The 21,151-nt window shown below is 37.0% G+C and overlaps 5 protein-coding genes across 7 annotated transcripts; 3 read left to right on the forward strand and 2 right to left on the reverse strand.

Moving 5' to 3' along the window:
* The first annotated feature begins 3,999 nt into the window (after positions 1-3,999).
* LOC18600485 (Ribosomal L18p/L5e family protein) lies at positions 4,000-6,217 on the forward strand. Of its 2 annotated transcripts, XM_088806126.1 has the most exons (3): positions 4,000-4,167; positions 5,360-5,650; positions 5,933-6,217. In XM_088806126.1, the coding sequence occupies exons 1-3, from the start codon at positions 4,029-4,031 to the stop codon at positions 5,974-5,976; spliced, it is 474 nt and encodes a 157-aa protein (XP_088662252.1). In that variant the 5' UTR covers positions 4,000-4,028; the 3' UTR covers positions 5,977-6,217. The 2 variants fall into 2 exon arrangements, with proteins under 2 accessions (XP_088662252.1, XP_017976202.1); XM_018120713.2 differs by lacking the exon at positions 5,933-6,217 and having other exon boundaries at positions 4,002-4,167; positions 5,360-5,854.
* A 1,524-nt stretch (positions 6,218-7,741) lies between these two features.
* LOC18600486 (Dormancy/auxin associated family protein) lies at positions 7,742-9,746 on the forward strand. 2 transcript variants are annotated; one of them, XM_018122308.2, is made up of 3 exons: positions 7,742-7,964; positions 8,252-8,410; positions 9,349-9,746. In XM_018122308.2, exons 1-3 carry the CDS (start codon positions 7,850-7,852, stop codon positions 9,450-9,452), a joined length of 378 nt encoding a protein of 125 aa, XP_017977797.2. In that variant the 5' UTR covers positions 7,742-7,849; the 3' UTR covers positions 9,453-9,746. The 2 variants fall into 2 exon arrangements, with proteins under 2 accessions (XP_017977797.2, XP_007031019.3); XM_007030957.3 differs by having other exon boundaries at positions 7,743-7,964; positions 9,342-9,746.
* Positions 9,747-10,713: 967 nt separating this feature from the next.
* LOC18600488 (folate receptor family protein) lies at positions 10,714-13,535 on the forward strand. Its single transcript, XM_007030962.3, has 5 exons — positions 10,714-10,947; positions 11,475-11,833; positions 12,235-12,569; positions 12,925-13,088; positions 13,179-13,535. Exons 1-4 carry the CDS (start codon positions 10,839-10,841, stop codon positions 13,049-13,051), a joined length of 930 nt encoding a protein of 309 aa, XP_007031024.3. The 5' UTR covers positions 10,714-10,838; the 3' UTR covers positions 13,052-13,088; positions 13,179-13,535.
* Positions 13,536-14,443: 908 nt separating this feature from the next.
* On the reverse strand, positions 14,444-17,101 carry TOPP8 (Calcineurin-like metallo-phosphoesterase superfamily protein). The gene is made up of 5 exons (XM_007030965.3): positions 16,951-17,101; positions 16,414-16,639; positions 15,570-16,129; positions 14,901-15,098; positions 14,444-14,795 (listed from the first exon to the last, which is right to left on the reverse strand). The coding sequence occupies exons 2-5, from the start codon at positions 16,607-16,609 to the stop codon at positions 14,772-14,774; spliced, it is 978 nt and encodes a 325-aa protein (XP_007031027.1). The 5' UTR covers positions 16,610-16,639; positions 16,951-17,101; the 3' UTR covers positions 14,444-14,771.
* Positions 17,102-19,925: 2,824 nt separating this feature from the next.
* Positions 19,926-20,728, reverse strand: LOC18600491 (uncharacterized protein At5g01610-like). The gene is made up of 2 exons (XM_007030966.3): positions 20,553-20,728; positions 19,926-20,471 (listed from the first exon to the last, which is right to left on the reverse strand). The coding sequence occupies exons 1-2, from the start codon at positions 20,554-20,556 to the stop codon at positions 20,029-20,031; spliced, it is 447 nt and encodes a 148-aa protein (XP_007031028.3). The 5' UTR covers positions 20,557-20,728; the 3' UTR covers positions 19,926-20,028.
* Between the last annotated feature and the right edge of the window lie 423 nt (positions 20,729-21,151).

Consider the following 21,151-nt stretch of genomic DNA (forward strand, 5'->3'; position numbering starts at 1 on the left):
TGAATTACATAATTTGTTCCTGGTCAGGATTTGATTTTCCTCTAGTTCACTCATGTCATAAGCTTAAAACTTTACCCAGGGAAAACTTCTATAGGGATATTCAATGAACATGGTTGTCATTGCAGCATTAATATGTTTTTCTGTTGGTTTCTTTTTCTCTTGGTAGAACATTTATAAGACAATAGGGGGATCTAAACCATGGGGGTGAAGCAAGGAAGTGAATTCCTACCAAAGATAGGGAATCATATCTACCTAGGGAGTCTCCCTGTTGTCTCCAAAACCCAACACTCACTTCTTTGAGGAGAGAAAAAAAATGAAAACAAAATACCCTTTTTTCTCTGTCTACCATTTAATCAAAAACTCAGGTCCAACACGCAACCCCAACGTGCAATTTCTTTCACTGGTCTCTCTGCCCTGTGCCTGCTTGCTGCATCATGCTCACCACCATCCAGTCTTTGCCATGCCAAAAGCCAAGGTCTCTATCCCCTTTTTTTACCACCATTCAATCTTTCATTCATAGCCATCAATCCTTTTGGTCAAATGTCAAGTTCCCCAGCATTCGATATATTTGAAAAAAGTTTTGAGAATCTAAGATTAGCCCCTGCATCAGATGCACCCACATATTTTTACTTGAGCGACAAGGCAAAAAACCAGCTTTGGGAGAAATTTCACTACCCAAAGTTCAAATCGATGACAAAAAATATAATTACAGCCCTAATAATAGTTGGAAAAAAGGGTTACTTTACTTTGAAACACGTCAAGTATCTGAAATGATTTAATGCCAAACAGGATGGCAGTAAAGAAAAACAAAGGACCAGTCTCTCTCCCATTGTCTCCCCAGCAATGCCAAAAAGCAGGAATTAGACTCGAGTTGACAGGAGTTAGATAAAGACAACGACTTGATTTTGTCTTTTAAGTAAAGATTTGAGCTCGAGTTTAAGGCTAACAAGTTAAGGCACTGCTGAGGGAAACAAGAATTTTAGAGTTTCAATACAGATTTGTGATGACATGACGAGCAAAATTTGGATGAAAAAAAGAATTGGGTTTGCTCTATTTTGGCGGCAGGAAGCATCCCCCACAAGACTGACCCAATTCATTACGTAATGGGGCGTAATATCTCAAACCCACTAATCAAAACCGGTGAGAATAAGATTTACTGGAGGCTGTGTCAAATTCAAGGTCATATCTGTTAAGGGTGATACCATCAATTCTGGACCATTTTTCCAAAGGAAAAAAAAATCCCACTTTCATCACGTTGCAGTTGCAGTCACGTGCAAGGAGGAGGTTGGGAACCCACAGCTTTGATTCTCATTGATAGGGCGAGTGCTGGTCAAGTTTCTGACCAGGGAGAGTGATGCTGCAATGTTAATTAATTGAAAGGGGTTGTTTTTGCATTTGAAATTCATTAAGAATGGTGGTGGGGGTGCATAGATGCCTGAAAACTTAAATTGGAGAGGTTGTCTTTAAAGAATGTCCACTTCTAGACTCAATCTCAATAAATCTTTTTCACCTTTTTCTCTCTCTCCCTCGCTCTCAAAAACTTGTAGTATATAAATGCACGAGAGTTCCTTGCTGTCCCAACTCATCTCAGGCAAATTTTTCTTCTATGGTTATTGTCATAGTGGGTGAGTAGCTCTTGTTGGAGAAGCAGGGCACGTGCAAGTCCTAGTTTAGCTATCTCGAGTTTAACATACTCCCCCAGTGAACTGTGCACGTGCTCCCCTTCTCCACCATGAGTTCCTCACCCTTTTTCTCTCATCTCTCTCATATGTGGCTGCAGTGCACCTCACCTGATATCAGAAGGTAAATTCTGAGTTCCAGTTTTGCTGTATTTCACTTCCCATAGTGAATTCTTGTTGTTTTGGCATTTGTTAGCCTATCTCTAGAAATCAAAGTTTCATGAAAACACTGGCCAAGATGATTCATCACTTTCAATTTATGATATAGTATGTAAGTGTGTGTATATGTATATATATGTTAGATGTTATAGTTCTTGTTAGGTTTACTCTCCAGTTTGCACTATGGCAATAAGCATCTTTCACATGAATTTGCATGGAAGACCAGCTCTGTCACATGCCAAACTGTTGCAATTATATATGCATGGGCTGTTTATGTGATGAGGAGCACACTTTCTTGCATCCTGACAGTAGCCTGAGGACCAGAAATGTTGATTAGCTTTAGTGTGACCAAACTGCTACAGGCAAGCAGACGAGGTTCTGTCTCAGACAGGAGAAAAATGGTGAGAAATGGGACACCAAAGGTGCTAGAAAACTTGGTTCCTTTTTAACCGTTCATCATTAATATGTATACACCAATGAAAGAGGGTAGGAGTAGTAAATTTTTCTTTAATATGTATACACCAATGAAAGAGGGTAGGAGTAGTAAATTTTTCTTCTTTTTTTTCTTCTATTTTGGGTTTACAGTATTTGATCCAAGTTTGTACAGTAACAAGAAGGAAGAAAAGAGATGAATTCTTCACAGAGAAAAACAAAAGGCAAATGCTCATTTGCAGAAGAAATGACTCCCTGTGTTTGACCAATGCAACGTGATTCATACAAATTGTACTTTCCATTGTTGACTTGTTGCTCTCTCTCTCTCTCTCTCTCTCTCACCCTTTATCTCTATTACCTGGGTGAGTGTACGGAGCATGTTGAAGCTGAAGCAAAAGAAACACACGCTTGGAAACTGTCCCATTTGTCACAGAAAGGAAGCAAAGATGGCGTAAGAGTTTATATAAATGGCAGTCAAAAAAGAGATTGGTTTTGTAAGCAAAGTGGCAGTGCCTTCCACTTTGCCTTAAAAACTGGGGGTTTCCTGCTTAATTGACCACCCCCCAAGGTTCTTTTTTCTTTCTTAACTTATTCTCCAGAAAAACAAAATGGGGTTTAATTAAGGGGAGGAAGCTTAATTTGATAGGGCATTTTGGTGTTGGAAATTGAATCCAGATAAGGGGGGAGACAGTAAATGCAGATTGATCAGAACCTTAAAATGCAAGCAATGGTGTAAACGATTGACACAGTGAGAGAGAGAGAGAGAGAGGAGGAATATGATGAATTTGGAGGGTATTTGCACACGCAATGCACAAATTTCTAGGCTTGGTGAAAACCCCACTATTTAGACAATGATTTTGTCACTTGCTAAAGAGAGTCTATATATATATATATATATATATATATATATGCTTGAAGTCTGGCTTTGGTCCACCTGGAAGGACAACCATGGAAGATACAGAGACAGAAGTTCTGAAATTAAAAAGTTTATAAAACATGGTTCCATCATATTTCTTTTCTCTTCACTCGAAACTTGATCTGATGCTGCTGAAGGAAGTGAAAAGGACCTTTAGAAAATGAGAGAAGAGGGGGAGACAAACGTTTAATTAGTTCCTGTGTTTTCCCTTCGCATGAATGCTCATGCAAGTTGCTTGGTACAAAGGAAAAGTTGCTTGTATTTATTCTTTCTTACATAGTTTGCAGCATCAGATAGAAACCATACAGGTCTTGCCTGCAGAAAAATATCCCCATCGGTTTTCCTTGATTAATACCATTCAGGTTCTCACTTTGGGATCTGGACATTAACTTCAAGGCTGCCATTGCATAAGGTTTTCCTTGGGGATATACTTCCTCTTCAGTCTTCATCAACCACACATTTCAGAAAGCTTAATTGCTGTGCTACTTAGCCATCCTGAAGCAAAAGGAAGGGTGCGCAAAGGGGATAGAGTCCCAATATATATGTATATATAATTAAACCAATCTAATATAAGGTTAGACCAAACTTAGACAGTTAAATTGATAAATATTAATGAATGAGTATATAATACATATATATTTTAATAAAATATATTAAAATTTTAATTTACACTCAAGTATTTAGTTTTTTAGTTTGTACATGATTTCTTGTCAAAAAGTAAAATTTAATTTTATTTAAATTAAAAAATATTAAAATTTTTATTTTTATTTTTAAAAATTAAAAACTATAAATATTCGGACTTATCCTTTGTTGAAGTATGCTGTGGGCCTCACGAAGCCCACATGTGTCTGTCAGTAGGACTCACTTTTGCCCACGATGAGTTCAAAACGGCTTGCGTTTTGACGAGAAAAGGGAGACCAACAACCATTGTTCCTCAGCTCCCGAACCGAACCCCAGAGACTGCACCACCGCCAAATCCAGGTCAGCTTTATATAAACACCGAAACAATGTTTTTGGGTATACGTAATTTTGGTTGAGTTTCTGGGTTATGTTCCGATTATCGTTATATTTCATAAAAAACAAGGCATTGAACTTGATAGAGAACATGTTCGATGAAATGCTTGTGAGAGAAACCAATTAAGTTGTAGAATAAGTATAAGGAATCTTTGTAAGCCCTTTGTTGTACAAATCTTTTCCTCCAAGTCTTAATGTTTGTTTAAGGTAATTGGGTTCTTAATCTTTTGCTTGAAACAGGCCTGATTTGGTTTTGCTGGGTGTAGGAATAGTTGGAGTCAATTCTATCAATAAGGTGTTAAATTGAATATGAATGACTATGAAGTTCTAATGTAATACTATGTTCTTCAGAAGTTTGTTTCTTATTTGTACTAAGTCACTAAATCGTTTAAATAATCTTTATATATATTTTTTGATTGCTGGAAACATGGGCAAGGACGTATCACTCTGTAGCATATTTGATGCTAAGAAGTTCACTAGGCCAAACTTCTTGGATTGGAATAGAAATTTGAGAATCGTTCTGGAAGCAAAGACAAAGTCGTGTGCCTTTAAGAAAGCTTTGCCAGACGTCCCTGCTCAGTTCACTGAGCCAAACTTCTTGGATTAACATTGAGCTTTGAAAATCGTTCTTGAATCCAAGGAAAAGTTGTATGACTTTAAGAAAGCTTTGCCAGAAGTCCTTGCTGAGTTCACTGGCCCAAACTTCTTGGATTAACATTGAAATTTGAGAATTGTTCTCAAATCCAAGGAAAGTTGTATGACTTTAAGAAAGCTTTGCCAGATGTCCTTGCTGAGATCACTGAGCCAAACTTCTTGGATTGGCATAGAAATTTGAGAATCGTTCTCCAATCTAAGAAAAAGTCGTATTACTTTAAGAAAACTTTGTCAGAAGTCCCTGCTGAGGATGCTGAGGGTTTTGCAATTCATTTCTCGAAACTCAAAGGATTTGCTTTTCAATTTAGTAAAATTTTTGGTATAATGTTACTCTTTCTAAAATCAGATTTCATACATATGACTACTGAGCTTTTCTTTTCTCTGTAATTTGAGATATTTTTCTTTACTATTTTGATAATCTATAATCACATTTTCCGTGGCATTTTCTTCTTAAATGATCATGACGGTGTTGCTTGAGTTGATCTAATCTTTTCTTTGTGAACAGAGATGGTTATCCCTCCACCTGTTAGGCCGCCAAGAATTACGAAATTTCTAAAGCCGTATGTCCTGAAGATGCATTTCACAAACAAGTATGTAAGTGCCCAAGTAATCCATTCTCCAACTGCAACCGTAGCTTCTTCAGCAAGCTCACAGGAGAAGGCCCTCAGGGCAAGCATGGAATCTACTCGGGATGTGGCAGCTGCTGCCAAGATTGGGAAGCTACTTGGGGAACGGTTACTGCTGAAAGAGATACCCGCTGTTTCTGTTTTCTTGAAGCGAGAACAGAAGTATCATGGTAAGGTGAAGGCTGTCATCGATTCTCTCAAGGAAGCAGGTGTCAAATTGCTTTAAATTAGATTAAAAAAAAATCAAAAAATGCATTTAGCTTGCTCATCCCATGCTTCTTTGGTGATTCATATATGTTCTTGAATGATAACTTGGCTAGACCCAAGGATGAAATGCATTGTTGGTTCTGTTCTATGAATGCTGTTCTTTTTTAGTTGTAATGTTTTTATGTTCTTGTCTTACTACCATTCTTAATTCCCATTGGTGAACTGATTTCTTATGCAAAAACCAGTTATAATTGGAGGCCCAGTTCTTCTGAATATCCAAAGCTCCTAGTCCAATTGTTTCCTCGGCCACAACATGAATAAGACTTGGTCAAGTCCTCACCTTTTTGTTCTCTTTATTCTTTTATTGCGATAAAGATAATGTAATTGTAATAATCACAAGCAAAGTGGAAAAAAGTTTAGAACTTTAGATTGTGAAGTAGACATATAGTTAGGCTTTGTCTTGTTGGGTTACCTTATTGGTTCTATTCATTGAACCAAAATAAAAAAATAAAAATATCCATACCTGTTTAGTAATTGTTCAAATCTTAATCATTTGTTGATATACTATTTTAATTCATGTAGATAAATAAATGCTTGAAGATTTTAATTAATTTCAATAAACAAAGAAAAAAGTCTTTTAACACTAAATCTTACCTTAATCTAAACCACTTGAATTTAAAGCAAACTTGATAATTTGTATTGTCGTGTTTTAATCGTATTTTATTTAAGTATGATATTAATAGTTATATGAGTAAACATAGATACGACACCTTCAAGGGATCAAGATTCTAAATAGGCATGCAAATAAGTTTGTTATACGACATAACACGATTAACAATTTATTAAATAAGTTGAATTAAATTTTATATAACATAACTCAATTGTAATTCAACAAACTCATTCGACTAAGACAATTTACCTACTTAAATAGGTATCATAAAAGGTTAAATAAATATTAACAATTATATAAATAAACACGAGTATAATATAATTAATTGAACAGGTTAAGTTTTTAAATAGATATGTGAATACGTTTATTAAACATGTTACACGATACAATATGATTAGTAATTATTAAACAAGTTGAGTTAAAAATGTACGACATGATACGATTACTATGCAATTAACTCATCTAAACATAATTAACACTATTTACCTATTTAAAGAAGTATCATAAACAAGTTAAATAAATCATTTTCTAAGAATAGACATGATATGGCAGTTATTTAAATAAGTTAAACGTATTATATGTGAATTAAGCAAATCTAATCAATTTAAGACACGAAGCATGATAATTTTAAATTTAAAATTATTTAATTTGGTAACGTATTAATGGGTTATATCTAAAATCGTTGGATCTAATTTAAAAATAAGTAAAAGTAAAGTTAAAAGTTGAGTAAAGGTTAAGGTTTTGGTGGATGGGAAAAGATTTTGACTTTAAATCTTTGGGAGGAAGACAAGAGGAAGTAATCAAAAGAAAACCGATTCGGCAACCCCATTTTAATAATGTGATTAAGTTAGAAGTCACCATAATTTCCCCATCAAAGTTTCTTAATCAAATGATTTGGGCCATTGCTCTCTTTTAAAGCAGTCCAATAGAAGCAGTTTAGTGTGACTAATCACTGTGTTAATTATTCATGATTAATATAACAAGAGCAGATTAATTATTGTCTCAAGATTGTACTACTATCTCGTGATAAATACAACAATATATCACAACGGCGGCTGAGAATCTAGTTAGGTCACCCTCGTAATTTCCTCCAAAAAGCCTGACCGTTTACGATCCAGCTGGATAAAGTCAGGGGTATTTTCGTTCTTTCGGCCATTCTTAAAAGATGCCCCGGTCACGTGACAGGCCCTGACTCCTAAGATCTCCGAGTTTTTTGGTCCCACCTGTCACACCTGATCTTATCCTCAACCACGTGCTCCTCGATCCGTTTGCCACGTAACTACTTTTTGCTTAGATTCAAGTCGACGGTCCAGATTTGTGATAACTTGTTCGACCTTTAACCCCCTCCCCGCCTCATTTGGTCGTTAAATATCTACGTCACTCCTTTCGAGGCGTTCTCTATCCTGGCTATCTAGTTTCTTTAAACAAGAAGGATCTTGAGATACGCCGGATCCGCTAAAATACGTCGATATCCTGCTTAGCTTCCGACCATATGGGGCTACTGGACCAGTTGTGGGACGACACCGTTGCGGGTCCCCGACCCGATAACGGCCTCGGCAAGCTCCGAAAGCACTCCACTTTTACTTTCCGGCCTAGCTCCGCCAAGGGTACGCCTTAGGCCCCCCTCCCCTCTCTTCCCCAACCTCTTGCTATCTTTCGTCGGTGGCGGCGTGGCGCGCTTTAGTCATATATAAACAACAAATGTCTCACTAAAAGTAATCGAAATAGTCACCAAAAGTAATTGAAAGTTGTAAATCGAACTGACGAGCAGCTACTAATAAAGCGAGAATTGTTATGAAATGAAATTTTATTATTTTGATCAGACGTTTACAATTTTATTTACAATTTCTCGTGATTATTTTTTAAAGTTGTGGTTTGGTGATCTAATGATCAGAATCTGATGGTGGGAGTGTGAGATCGTACGGTGATGAAACGTCGGAGGAACCTACCAGAGTGACACGTAGTATTATGATAGTAAAACCGCCGGGTTATCAGAACGGATCGCCTCCGATTTCGCCAGCCGGGTCTACTCCTCCGGTATCTCCTTTTTCCGGTAATAATATATCCCACTTCCTTAATTATTTTTTGCTCTTAATGCCGAATTTGTCCCTGATTTATTTCCTTAAATCCCAAGATATCCTCTCCCGGAAAGGTGGACTATTGTGTCTAGAAACATCTCCATAGGTGGACTATTGAAGGGTAGTTCCGTCAACGTATATTTTTTCTGATAAGTGGACTTTTGGAGGGTATTTATGTCATTTAACGTTTTTGTATGTTTCCTCCATGGATAATGATAATGCAATGTTAGCTGGATGCAATGCAAGCGTGTTTTTGTCTGAGAGTTAGGAAGTTGACAATTTTGTCCTCGTTGACGTACAATCATGCATGGATATATTAAGCTTAGAGAAATACAAACATCTGCCCTAGTTTGGTCCATCTAGGTTGTTTTGCTTTGTTAAATTCATCAATAACTTATGGTGTCTTTCATGGCGGTCTAATTGTATTAACGTTATGGGGTCCTTGTGTTTATGGGATATATCGTCACGAATATCCCTACGTGCGTGCATATATATATAAGAAAATGTAAACCACAATTAACATGGAAGGTTTTATTTTGTATAGCGAATATGTCATCTTATATATATATATATATTGATGTAAATCATAGCTATCACTCAAGATTTTATTTTGTGTAACAAATATGTCACCAAACTTGGCACATTTTAGTTGAAGTAAACGTCGTTGTTGTACAATTGCTAAAGTTTTGGATTTATATGGCCTAAATTTAGTGAATTGTCCGAATTTGGTTTTCGTGCATTTTAGGTTGAAAATTACACAAATGGTTAGGATTGAACATAAGTTACATAAGCGATCTTAATTACCATTCCGTAATTGAATTTAGTTTAGTATAATTTTGTATAAGTTTAAATATGATTAGTTGTCTTGAAGTTTAATAAGTTGTTAACATGGATGATGTTGTTTAGGAGGCAGAGAATCGTTCCGATTTCGGAGAAAGTCCACATCGGACGCATACGAGAAGGCCAGCGAGGTTGGACCAAGGAGCCCTCATCCTCCTTACGACGTGTGAGATATGAGCCATCTCCCCCCCTTATTCGGCGACAAAGCAATGCTTCTATCCATGTTTGCAGCTTTAAGGTTAATGTTATGTCAAGCTAGGTTTGGTACTGTTTTTGAGCAGTTCGTTGGATGTGTAAACTTTTGTCAAAACGGTTACGGGGCTGGGAAAAGGCTGTAACTATGTAGAGATGGTAATGTAGTTTGCTACCTTTTGTATAAATTGAGCTTGTCTCGTTTTCCCCTCCGCAGTTTGTTTGTTTCTCCGGAAAAAACTTGTTGGAATAAGATTTCAGTGTTGTTTTCCCCTGTTATTGATCGTCCATGCTGTGTGTATTGTCTCTTTTCCTGTTTCTGTGGAGCCAGGATGATGATGGGTTTTTGATGTTGGATCGGGTGAGGATGTGGCTGTTTGCTAAAGGTAGAACATGGTAAGCTGGTGGTGGATGTCATGGGGTTACCAACAAAATGTGTTCTGTCCTTGGTGGATCACTTTGGTTTTTAGTGATCAGGGAGGGCAGGATCGATGCAAGTGATTCTTTGTATTTTTGGGCTTATAGCCAAAATCTTTGCACGATAATCGAGTATTTACATTATCCGACTCTATTAAGTCAAATTAAAATATCTTATAATTGAGTTTCGATAAGATTTTAATAATAAAATAATTACTTTTCAATAAGATTTTGATACTAATTGAATTATTTTACAAGTTTGGATAAGATCTTGATAGTGATTGAAAATTACAAACGTTTTCTTGATTTTAAAAAATTTAAAAAAATCTTTGCGTTTGTTAGAATTTTCTTTGGTTGAACTTAAATCCCTTATGGTCTCATATTTCTCAAGATAACATTTTGTTCTTACATGTTTGTTGTCATTTATTTTTTATAGAAATTCAAATAAGAAGTTTTGAGCTGACGATGACGATATATAAAGTAAGTAATAGCAAGAATTAAAGAGGTTGATATTGCTTAGGGATGACAAGGATGATATATAAATGTGTATCTTATATTATCCGATTTGTTTATATAGAATTAAGGTAGATAATATATAGACATATATTCATACTATCCGTTTAAATAAAATTAGAGTATTTTTTGAAAAAGAGGTTTCATTTTTAATCCTCGAAGGCCCAAACATGTTCTAAACCCATTTATAGAGGCATTAAACGGGGCTTATTTGTTCTACATGTGGGACAAAGCCCGCGATGATTCCGTGGGTCGAATGTGCATACTTGGGTAAACGAATACCCGAAAACCCAAGACGACGCAGAGACAGGTTGACGCACACGTGTGGATTGACGGTGTTTCAGGTCTCTGTTGATCTGTTCGACTGTTCCTGTTGTTTTTAACTCTTGGAGCACTGCAATGTACTAACAAGGTTCCCCGCTTGGATTCTGGGTCTTCTCAATGATTCAGAGCTCAAAAATCCGGGAAGAAGGAAAAGCAATGAAGGATATGGAACTCGGGTTTCTAATATTTCTTCTCCTTTTCAACCTGCTGCTCCCCTTTTCGTCTGGTAAAAAGAAAACCGAAATCTTTTCCTTTTCTTGTTTTCTTAGGGCTCTTTAGCTGCAAATTTTGACTTGGGTTTCTCTCTTTTGTTGATACTGGTGTGGGTTTTATTTCAAGTTGGAGATTAGGCATTGGTTATCTATGTTGCAAAGTTTTACGATTTGAATTGCTGTTTTTTTGGTTGAAGGAGATTGCTTTGGCCCCAATCAATTGAACTATGATGTTAAGAAGTTCTTTGTTGGTTCATTTGTTTGTTATTTTTGCTTTAAATTGAGTGAGATTTTGTTGAGGATGAGAGAATATTTGCTTTTTGTGGTAGCTAGATATTTTGGTGATGTTAAGCTTCGAAGTTAGCCGCTTTACACATGTGTTAGATTACTATTTATGTAGATATTGCTTTGTCCTCTCAATTTTCTGAGATCCTAAGTGAGATAAGTCCCCCATGTCTGAATAGAGCAATCAAAATTCTAGTTGTAAATTTTGCTGTCAAATCTGTAGCATTTAAGTTCATTCATTTTTGTTTCTGTGCAGGACATACTGATGGTGTGTGCGTGTCTCAAGGTGGTCGTTTTCCACCCTTCTCCTCTGAAGGGAAACCTCCAAAAAGGGTCGGAAAGGGACACAAAGATTTGACACTTTGTAGGGTGTTTCGGAAAATGACTTGCTGTGATGCTGCCCAGACACATCCTGCTTTGCTTTCTATTAGGAAACTGGCTTTAACAGGAGAAGCGAGCCCAGAATGCTTGCAATTGTGGGAATTGTTGGAATGTTCCATCTGTGATCCACGTGTCGGTGTTCGGCCTGGACCCCCACTTATATGTACCTCCTTCTGTGACAGAGTATTTCAGGCTTGCTCTAATGCTTACTTCTCGATGGATGCGAAGACACAGGTACACAAGTGTGTCTAATTTCTTCTAGATTGTAAGTTTCAGGTGAAGGTCATGCATATAATGGGTTGGGTGGAAGGAAGGGTGGGGGTGGGGGCTGGGATTGTTGCATGTTGATACAATTTTAGAGATCCTCTGCAGAGCCATCAGCTCTTAGGTTATGTTGGATAATCTTTTCTTTTTCCAGCTTTCATTTTAAATTGTTCTTATAGGTGGCTAAGATGGTTATCACGATGGTGCTATCCATCATCTAATGAGGTATATGATCTTCTCAGTTGTGCTAATGAATCACTGCATTTGAGCCTTGGAGCTTTATTTTATTTTGCTTTGTGTCATGCTGTTTTAGTATCTTCTAGGTGAGGTGTTTCCATAGATTCAATTCAAGCATAGTAAATTTTTGTCAGGTTCTAGCACCATGTGGAGTAAATGACTTTGTTTGTGGTAGAGCTTCTGAATGGACATCCAACGGCACAGAACTATGTCGTGCTGCAGGTTTTGCTGTTAAACAGTCTGATGTAGTGCATGGTGGTGTTGAAGAAACATCTTGTTATGGTGGTAAAGCCAGTCTTGATTCAATTGCTGATTCATGGGGAGCTTCACAATCTGAGAAGGCCCACAAAACTGGGAACTTTGGGCTTTTAGAAGAGTTCCAGCAGTGGCTGCATGATATGCCATCTGGTGAAAGAGTTTCTTGGGCAGTGGGAGGCATGGTTCTTACGGCAGGCCTACTGTTTATAAGGTTCAGTAACTTCCTTCTTGTGAAACTTTAAGTTTTCCGCATGACATGTGATTTAGTTTCTAAAATTTTATTTAGTTTCCTTTAGTACATCCTCTCCTCATCAAAAGAAGATCAGGTTCATTACTCGTCAGATTAGACATTTTTTACTTCTCAGACTGTGTCCTTTCCTCATGGAAGGATGACTACATTTGTAAAAGTATTGCAATGCTAAGTGGACTCCACCAAGCCAGTGTAATTAAGGTGTTTATACAATGTGAAATGTGATGAGGCATTGTCTAATTCTTCGGTTTAGTTTTGTCATTAATATTTTGTTACTGTTTTGAACTTTAGCAATACTTAATTTCTGACTGTGCAGCAAAAGAAAGAGCCATAGTCAACGCCAAAAGCTTGCAGCTATTCAACGGACTGCAAGGAGACTAGATGGCAAGATGAACCAGACGTCCCCTTCTACTCAGGGAAATAGGAAAGGAAGTCGAAGATGAACATCTCTTTCATTCTTGCAATTAACTATTGGAATTTGTAAGAATTTGGGATTCAAATTCTTTGATGTTTTCGTTTTCCACCATTGAGTTCTTGTTATTAACATACTTCTTTTTGTAATTTGTGCAGGATGTCAACTCTGGTATCTATGGAGTTCACGACTTCTCCACCAAGGGCTAGACTGATCAAGATTTCAAGATGTTTGTTTTGGTTGAATGAGAAATTAAGTGAATCCTCCAGTTGTACAAGAACAAAATCATTTTGATAATGGCTGACATAATTACGAGTTAGTAAAGAAATTTATAGAAGATGAAGAAAGCTATTTTCTGCTTACTCCTTGAAAGAGGATGTCAGAGAACAAGCAGATTCCTGTTTGCTACGCATTTGAATATCCTAGTTCTGCACTTCCATTGTGAAATTGTAGCGAAGATAAAAGTTCGTTGTAGTCTTTTCTGGTCTGAAAAGTTACTTCAAATGTTTTTTCGAGTTTGGAATCCTCTTTTGTTATTGACTTGGATGATATTGTTAATCCTCTTTTGAATGTCCTTTATGATGCTTAAATATTAATGATTGTATGATTCAAGGAACTGCTTGGGAAGACAATAAGAGGACGCAAGCTGTGGACAAGAGTGAAAGCCAACCAACTTTCAAGCTCAGTCTCTATCAACGTGTCAGTAGGTTTTCATGGATGGTGGTCAGTAAATGTTCCCTGCCATGTATGATACTGTCTTTTGCTCTCTTCAGCTTCTCCACCTGTCCTGTCCAGCTGTCCTGTTGATAAAATAAATGAGAGAAGAAAACATCTGCTTCCATGGGTCACATTTCTGGTAGGGGAGGAGGCTGCTAGGTGGAGCTACACCCTTGCACGTCGATCTCATGTTGTCGTTGGCGATAGGGATGTATATTTCCATCATGGAAGATTTTTGTGCAGGCTGATTACCATAAATCTTCCTTCTATTCCCCCTCCGGAATGGAAATATTCTTTCATTAAGGGCCATTTTTTAATTTGCTAATGATTGGTAACATTTGGCGGTGGAAGTGATCTGTAAAAGATTAATTTATTAAAATGTGCAACGTGCAGGTTTATAAGTTCGAAACTTTTTCTTTATATAACTTATGTAAGATTTCGTAACGTTCTCTTTCATCTGAATCCATAACGCTTTTGTTATGCTTGGCACGACATTAGAATTGAATTCGAGTTGGTTCTAAACTAACTTATTAAAGTGTGTAATGTTCATATTTATAAATTCAGGATCTCTTTTATTCGACATAAGATTCTGTAACCCTAACAACATGCTCAGTGCTCATTTTGAATTAGTGATTCATTCATTTAGAAAGTTCACTTCTGAAACAGAAAATTATGTATCATCCAATCTTCCTATGCTAATCAGAAATGGAGGCTGATGTACAAATACATTCAACACAAATCAAGGCAGATCCAACCCCACTCACAGATAGCACACTGATAGTGAGTAGCCAGAGCACAAACGAGACAAAAATGTGTCCAATGCAAAAAAAAAAAAAAAAAAAAAAATGGTTACTGCACAGAAGAGAAAAATGGTTGGTTGATTTACAGACTTTCTGATAATTTCCTTGCAATCAAATAACCAGCAAGCATCAATCCCATGGAGGGTTTCTTGTAAAACGCCCATCCGTGTCTGAGATGATCAAAGCTTTTGATCAGAATGACGGATTTTCGGAAAGCCCTTCTTCACTGGCAGATCAAATCTTCCCAATCTTTGGGGGCTGTTGATAACAAAGACACAACAGAGGAGGAGATCATTCCAGGCAAATATTTGAAATGTTTTCTGCAAAACCAGATATATGATATCATTGCTTGGCTGTACATACCTTCTTCAGGGGCAATTTGTTGGAACTGCTTGGTGATGCTTTATTATCAGCTGGTTTCAATATCTCAAAGGAGCACACAAGAGCTTCATCGACACTCAACAGAGCACCAGCATTGTCAAACTCCCCGCCATAGTTTGGAGCTGAAAATATTGTTACCAATCTTCGTTTCGCGAAAAACTCATAGCCATCCTCCACAACCTGCAATTTAGAACTTGGAAAATCTCAATCCAGACAAATTGGATGAAGCAATTAGTATAATTCTTGGTGATACTGTACAGGCTAGTCCACACTCAATTGCTGGTTTGGGGGTCGTTAATGGTCATCAAAATGCATGCTATCATCTAGCCTTTTCCAATAACTATTTTGAAGTAATCTCAAATTACACAACAAGCCTGCAAATCCATAGAATTAGAAAAAGAAAATCAAGATATGTTAAGGCAATACCATTCCTAAGCACTTTTATGTTGATTGCATTTCTATGCAAACAGAGACAAGAGATGCTTACTTCCAACTAGATGGGTGTTTTCGGACATTCTTCAGGCAAGGTCTAAACTAAACTGGTTTGTATCCTAAAGGGGAAGAAGGTAATAAAAGCTGTATTGCATATGCAAAACTACAACCATACATTCATAATCATTGTTCATCTTAGCTCAAAAGAAACTGGCTTACCTGATGACCTCGGCAAATGAGATCAAGGTCATTCTTATCCAAAAATTCAGTAACTATATCAGCTCCAAAAGTACATGAAACTCCTCGATCACTATCTGCCCAGCCCTCAACCTTGGGGTCAGGATCAGACCAAAGTAGATCGCAGAGAAGACCATTATCAGGAACTTCTGTTGGCCTTTGAATTTCCTTTATTTGATCCAAATTTTCCAACTCCGGGGACAATCCTCCATGCATACAAAGTATCTTGTCATCAATAAGTGCAGCCACCGGCAAACTATTAAAGCAGTCTGTGAATATTTTCCAAAGCCTAACGTTAAATCTCCTTTTACACTCATCATAAAACCCGTAAATCCGGTTGATCTTTGCATCTTCATGGTTTCCCCTTAAGAGGTAAATTCTGTCAGGATATCTGATTTTATAGGCCAAAAGCAAACATATTGTCTCCAAACTTTGCTTGCCTCGATCTACATAATCCCCCAGGAACAGGTAGTTTGCAGAAGGAGGGTAGCCACCATATTCAAAGAGCCTCAGAAGATCTTGGTATTGTCCATGTATATCACCTGGTTATAACAAGCCATATCCAATTCATTAAATGAACCAGGAATACAAATTCTCAAATTTATCTCCCCCACACATAGGAATTGTTCTGCAATTTCCCACAAATAATACAATTTACATGAGATACCAAAAAACAGTTCCAAATTTGGCTTCAAACATTGATGCCATCTAAATCTTACCAAGGAAAACCATCGAAACATTAATTACCAACAACCACAACCACAAAACAACGAGCTTGAGATTCATAATTCAACAGAAAAGAAAGAAAGAGAGGAAGAAAGCTGACCACAGATTCTGATTGGAGCACGAATCTGAAGCAGATTAGGCTGTGAAAGGAAGACTTGACGAGCATTAACACAAAGCTGACGGATCTCTCCTTCAGAAAGCTGCACCTGCTTGCCTCCTCTACCTTCCAACAACCTTCTTATTATATCATCCAATACTCCCTTATCCATCATTCCTTCCATCGTCATCATCATCATTTTCTCCTTCAAATTCACCACCAAAAATTCCTTGCAAAATACAGATAATCCAACTGAATTATGTTCAACTTTTTTTTCTTTTTTTATTGAGAGACAAAACAAAAAAGAGACCAGAAAAAAATGGGTATAAAGGAAGAAATAGAAATGAATCAAAAAGACTTAAAACTGTTCAGATAGAGAGAGAAAAAGGGTATTGTTTGAAATGAGAAAAAAATGAATCAATGAAGCCAAACTTTTCACATGAAGAGAGAGAGGGAGAGAAATAGGGTCAACAAAAAGAACCCATAAATAAAAAGTGGAAATTTATATAAAATAGAGTAAAAAGAATAGAAACTACCAACCTTTGCAAAATAAAGAAGAGAGAGATATTTAGAGTAATACGGCGATGTTGGTTGTCATTTTCTTTGTGAATCTTTTCTTTCTATCTCTATCTTTATCTATATATATGTATGCTTGTATATATATACTTGTAAAATTATTAGTTTTTATCTCTCTTAAGCTTTTTCATCTATGCCAACTGCCAAGAAAAGATTCAACATGACCCATAGTTGAAACCTTCAAAGGTATGGTATAGAGAGCAGAGCAGCGCAAGTTAGCAGATGGATAAAAACAAATACTTGAAATAAATAACAAAAATTGGATGCTGTCTAAGATTCAAGCACTGATTGGTATAAAGCCGCGTTTCTTTGACAAGTTCGTTTATTTAGTTTATATACGTGAAGAGATACTTTTCATGGGGGTCCATTTTCCATATTAGTTTTTTTTTTTTTGGGTTTTTGGGATTCTTTTACTACAGCTGACCAACCTAAGGAACCCACTTGGGTGTTGGTAGCCAGTGGGATTATGCCATCTCAACAGAAATGGAAATGGCTCCAACCATGCTGTTGTCATAATAATTCTTCATAATCTTCATAAGTGGATTAAGTGTCATAGAGCTATTGAAAATATGTTCTTTGAGAGCCAATCGGCAGTCATGTGGTAGTTCTGCAGATGAAATGCTTAACCATCTGCTTCTCCATTGGTTTTGATGCTCGGCCAGAAGAGCAAAAGATTGCAGATAAGTTTGCTTATCACTCTGTTAACTCCTTCTGGGCAACCAGGATATAGTCAGAAAGGATGCAGAAACTGATATTGTGGTCAATTTCCATCTGGAAGGCCTTCGCTTTGTAGTAAGACTGGAATTGTGGTTTATATGGAAGGCAATTTACATGTCATCAGTGAAGCAAAATGAAGTCACTTTCATTCTTGGAAAAAATGGTCCTCAACCACCTTGTAGTTGCAGGGAAAAGATAAACTTTGAGGTGGCTGAGGTGATTGAATCCGGTGCAAAAGCTAGGGGGTTTAGTGGAGAACAACCCTGAAAGGATTTTAATGAAGCTATTGGCCTGCATTTAAATCTACTCTCCCTGATTTCTGATATGCAGGGATTCAGGCTGGCTGAAGCAGTATAATTCTACACGTCTGCATCTTCTACTTGCAGAAGTTTTAAAGCTGTCACTGTCTGATTTCCATAGAGGAATGGCTACATGGTGGCATCAATTGTTATATTTATGCATGTAACCAGACAACTGCAAAGGATTCTAATTTAATAAGTAGATCGTAATAGATAAAAGATGATTGGTATAAGCAATGGTAATCGAGAATGAGAAACAGGCGAAACTCAAGGTACCGAGAAACCAGCATGCATGTAAATAAGATGAACTCAGGTGTAAACATAATGTTAAAACAGTGGAAATTCCTGAAATAATCCAATAACACTGTATGGCTGTAATGCAAACGACTTGACATTGTGAGCAAGACTAATGTGGCCACATGTCATACAAGTTGCCTTGCTAGAAAGGCCTAGAAATCGAGTTGCTTTCCCTATACAACAGGGCATGAAGTAATTCCACGGGAAAGGTGGATCTGGAATTGCATGAGCCTGCTTTATAACCAAGTCAACAAAAGGCAAAGAAGAAAAAGGGTTTGTCAAGCTGACCAAGACGATGATATCCTTTGTAGCTCATCCCCAAATCAATCACCAATCACGTAATTAGATTTCCAAAAGGGTCCTTTCAACCCTGAATTGACGAGAAACAAACAAAAAAGCCTCCAGAATTAATGTAGATATAAGCTAATCTAGAGCTAATCCCGAATTTTTATTTCGAAACTCCATTTCATGATGTTAATCCAAATGGATTGCTACATCATTAGTAGACATTCACCACAATCACCAAACCCCTCTACAATCAACAAGGCAAAATTTGCAACAGCACAATGATATTTCTCCATATGTAATTAACACTCATTACATCACATAATCAAGGCCAATTGAATTTTATCATTCTCATTCCTACAGAAAGTTATATCCCATGTTAATCTCTTTCCAATAGTTATCATATTCCAAGGAGAAGGTAGAACAAAATAGATAACTAATCAGGAAAAAACCACATTATCTGAACTCTGCAGAGAATCAACAAACAAATGCACACACACATGTGCAGCAGACCATCTTCTGGACTCCTCAAGGTCACAACTGATGAAGACACAGCATTTTCTGCTTTCTTTTTCATTGTATTCACCGTAATGCTGATAGCAAACCAAGGGAGGAAGGCTTAAGATGAAGAGGATGCAGAAATTGTGGCTATCTTAAGCTCTCAACTAATGCAAAAGACATGCACTATCTCACTAACACTATAAACAGATAATTCAGATTCTGGCCCAATGCCTCCTTTATTCCATTTTGAAATCATGGTAAGTATTTTCACTGGATATCAAGCTTGCCCGTTACCAGCCATCAATCTAAATTGGTTTAGTCCAACAGCTCTATTGGAAGCAAATGGCACTTTACATGCATCCCACACACAATCCCAAAAATAAAAAAAAAAAAAGAAGAAAAAGGAAAAAGGTTGAATCATCTACATGTGGTTCCCATCCTAGAGCCATACAGGTTCACTGCTGAGTGCTGATCTCACAATTTGGACAATTTAGATCAGTGCACAGTGGTCAATTCTAGAGAATATTTTCTTTCAAAGAGTTAAATTCTAGTAATCTTTTCCCTTCCTATCCTTTTCTTCTAAATAACATTTCTGGGAGGGAAAAAGACTTCCACCAGCTGATACATACCAAATTTGATTACAATTTAATCCCCAAATGTTAGATAAATTAAACAAACTTCAAGCACAAACATTTTGAGACACCCTTACAAGATTCTATGAGATGGCTATCCATCCCACACTGATCAAAAGACTTAACAGTTTCGACTTTCAAGCAATAAGCAACCATCAAAAACAGACAATGCATCCTAAAAATAATTCTAATAAGCAAATTATCAATATACCAAAATGAATCACAACCCATTCCATAGATCCGCATCAAATTCAACAAGAACCCATGAAATTCATGGATTGAATACTACATTTCTCTCATTCAAACTTCTCTTAATAAGAAGAAACAAAAGGGTTTTTCCTCATCTTTCTTACTTGCTGATCATTGCAATTCAATCCACACCCACATCGAGGGCACTCTTCAAAATTATCAATAGGAAAATTAGCACCAGCAATCCCTACAGAAAATTCAAGATCATCTCCTCTCCTTGAGACCTCAACAATATTAACCCACATGAACCAAAGCTTGACACTAACACCTTCCAAGCTTGAAAGTTTGCCCTTTGATATGTACCCTTTAATGGTATTCTTGTATTTCAACTGGTAAGACCCTTCCAGAGAGAAGCTACAACTACCATTCAAGAAAGCAGAGAATTTCCCCGATGAAGAGTCAAGATCATAGCCAACCACACCTTTTGGAAGAAGACCAATGGGAAAGTTGAAGTCTTCGAGAACCTCATAGGCTGTTGGCATCTTGTTTCCAAGGGAGATTGTTTCTGAGGCAAAAGATAGTGAAATGAGGAGAGAAAAGAAGAGAAACTGTGGTGTAAATACAAATCTTCGGATTAAGAAAGAACCCATCTCTCTGCTTCCCTTTCTCTTTCTTGTTTCCTGCCTGCTGCTCTTCCCTGTGACTGGATAGATATGTTCCAATCGAAGCGGTGTTTTTTCTGGAACAAGGAAGGGTAGTTGAAGACACGCGGACAACGAGGAAATTGTTCAGGTGTTTCCTTCAGCGCCAAGATCTCTGTAATCTAGTAAAGCACTGTAAAGTGGAATTTTCTGGGCTTGAAAATTTTGGCAAAAGTTCAACCCAACAGGCCTTGCTTTCATGCAAGACATTGCGAGAAAATCCTGCTGGGCCTGCCCATATTTATTTGAGCTTCCCCATCACTATTTATGCACTATAATCGAAATTTTCGTTGATAATATTGTTGACAAATTCCAAGAATAAAGGAAAATGATCATCTCTTTGATTTTTTTTAATAATACTCCGTTCGGTATATTAGGAAAGTGTGCGTATTTTTGCACTATAATCAATTTTTTGCTAATATTATTATTGACAATATTTCAACAAAAATAATAAAAACATATAAAAAGAATAAAGATTTCATTGAATTTTTATCTAAATAATACTCGTGGTGTGAGGGCTTCTCACCGAACTGCAACCCAGATT

This window comes from Theobroma cacao, chromosome 5 (genome assembly GCF_053813885.1).
Source record: "Theobroma cacao isolate CCN51 chromosome 5, ASM5381388v1, whole genome shotgun sequence".
NCBI lineage: Eukaryota > Viridiplantae > Streptophyta > Magnoliopsida > Malvales > Malvaceae > Theobroma > Theobroma cacao.

Bases quoted from the DNA above. Each gene is read 5' to 3' on its own strand.
- LOC18600485 (XM_018120713.2), top strand. From the start codon at position 4,029: ATGTGTCTGTCAGTAGGACTCACTTTTGCCCACGATGAGTTCAAAACG. The intron at 4,168-5,359 runs GTCAGCTTTATA...CTTTGTGAACAG, and splicing joins TGCACCACCGCCAAATCCAG to AGATGGTTATCCCTCCACCT.
- LOC18600486 (XM_018122308.2), top strand. From the start codon at position 7,850: ATGGGGCTACTGGACCAGTTGTGGGACGACACCGTTGCGGGTCCCCGA. The intron at 7,965-8,251 runs GTACGCCTTAGG...TCTAATGATCAG, and splicing joins CCGGCCTAGCTCCGCCAAGG to AATCTGATGGTGGGAGTGTG. The intron at 8,411-9,348 runs GTAATAATATAT...TTTAGGAGGCAG, and splicing joins TCCGGTATCTCCTTTTTCCG to AGAATCGTTCCGATTTCGGA.
- LOC18600488 (XM_007030962.3), top strand. From the start codon at position 10,839: ATGATTCAGAGCTCAAAAATCCGGGAAGAAGGAAAAGCAATGAAGGAT. The intron at 10,948-11,474 runs GTAAAAAGAAAA...GTTTCTGTGCAG, and splicing joins GCTGCTCCCCTTTTCGTCTG to GACATACTGATGGTGTGTGC. The intron at 11,834-12,234 runs GTACACAAGTGT...AATTTTTGTCAG, and splicing joins CGATGGATGCGAAGACACAG to GTTCTAGCACCATGTGGAGT.
- TOPP8 (XM_007030965.3), bottom strand. From the start codon at position 16,609: ATGATGATGATGACGATGGAAGGAATGATGGATAAGGGAGTATTGGAT. The intron at 15,099-15,569 runs GTAAGCCAGTTT...TCTAAATTGCAG, and splicing joins TCATTTGCCGAGGTCATCAG to GTTGTGGAGGATGGCTATGA. The intron at 14,796-14,900 runs GTATGTACAGCC...TGTTATCAACAG, and splicing joins ACAAATTGCCCCTGAAGAAG to CCCCCAAAGATTGGGAAGAT.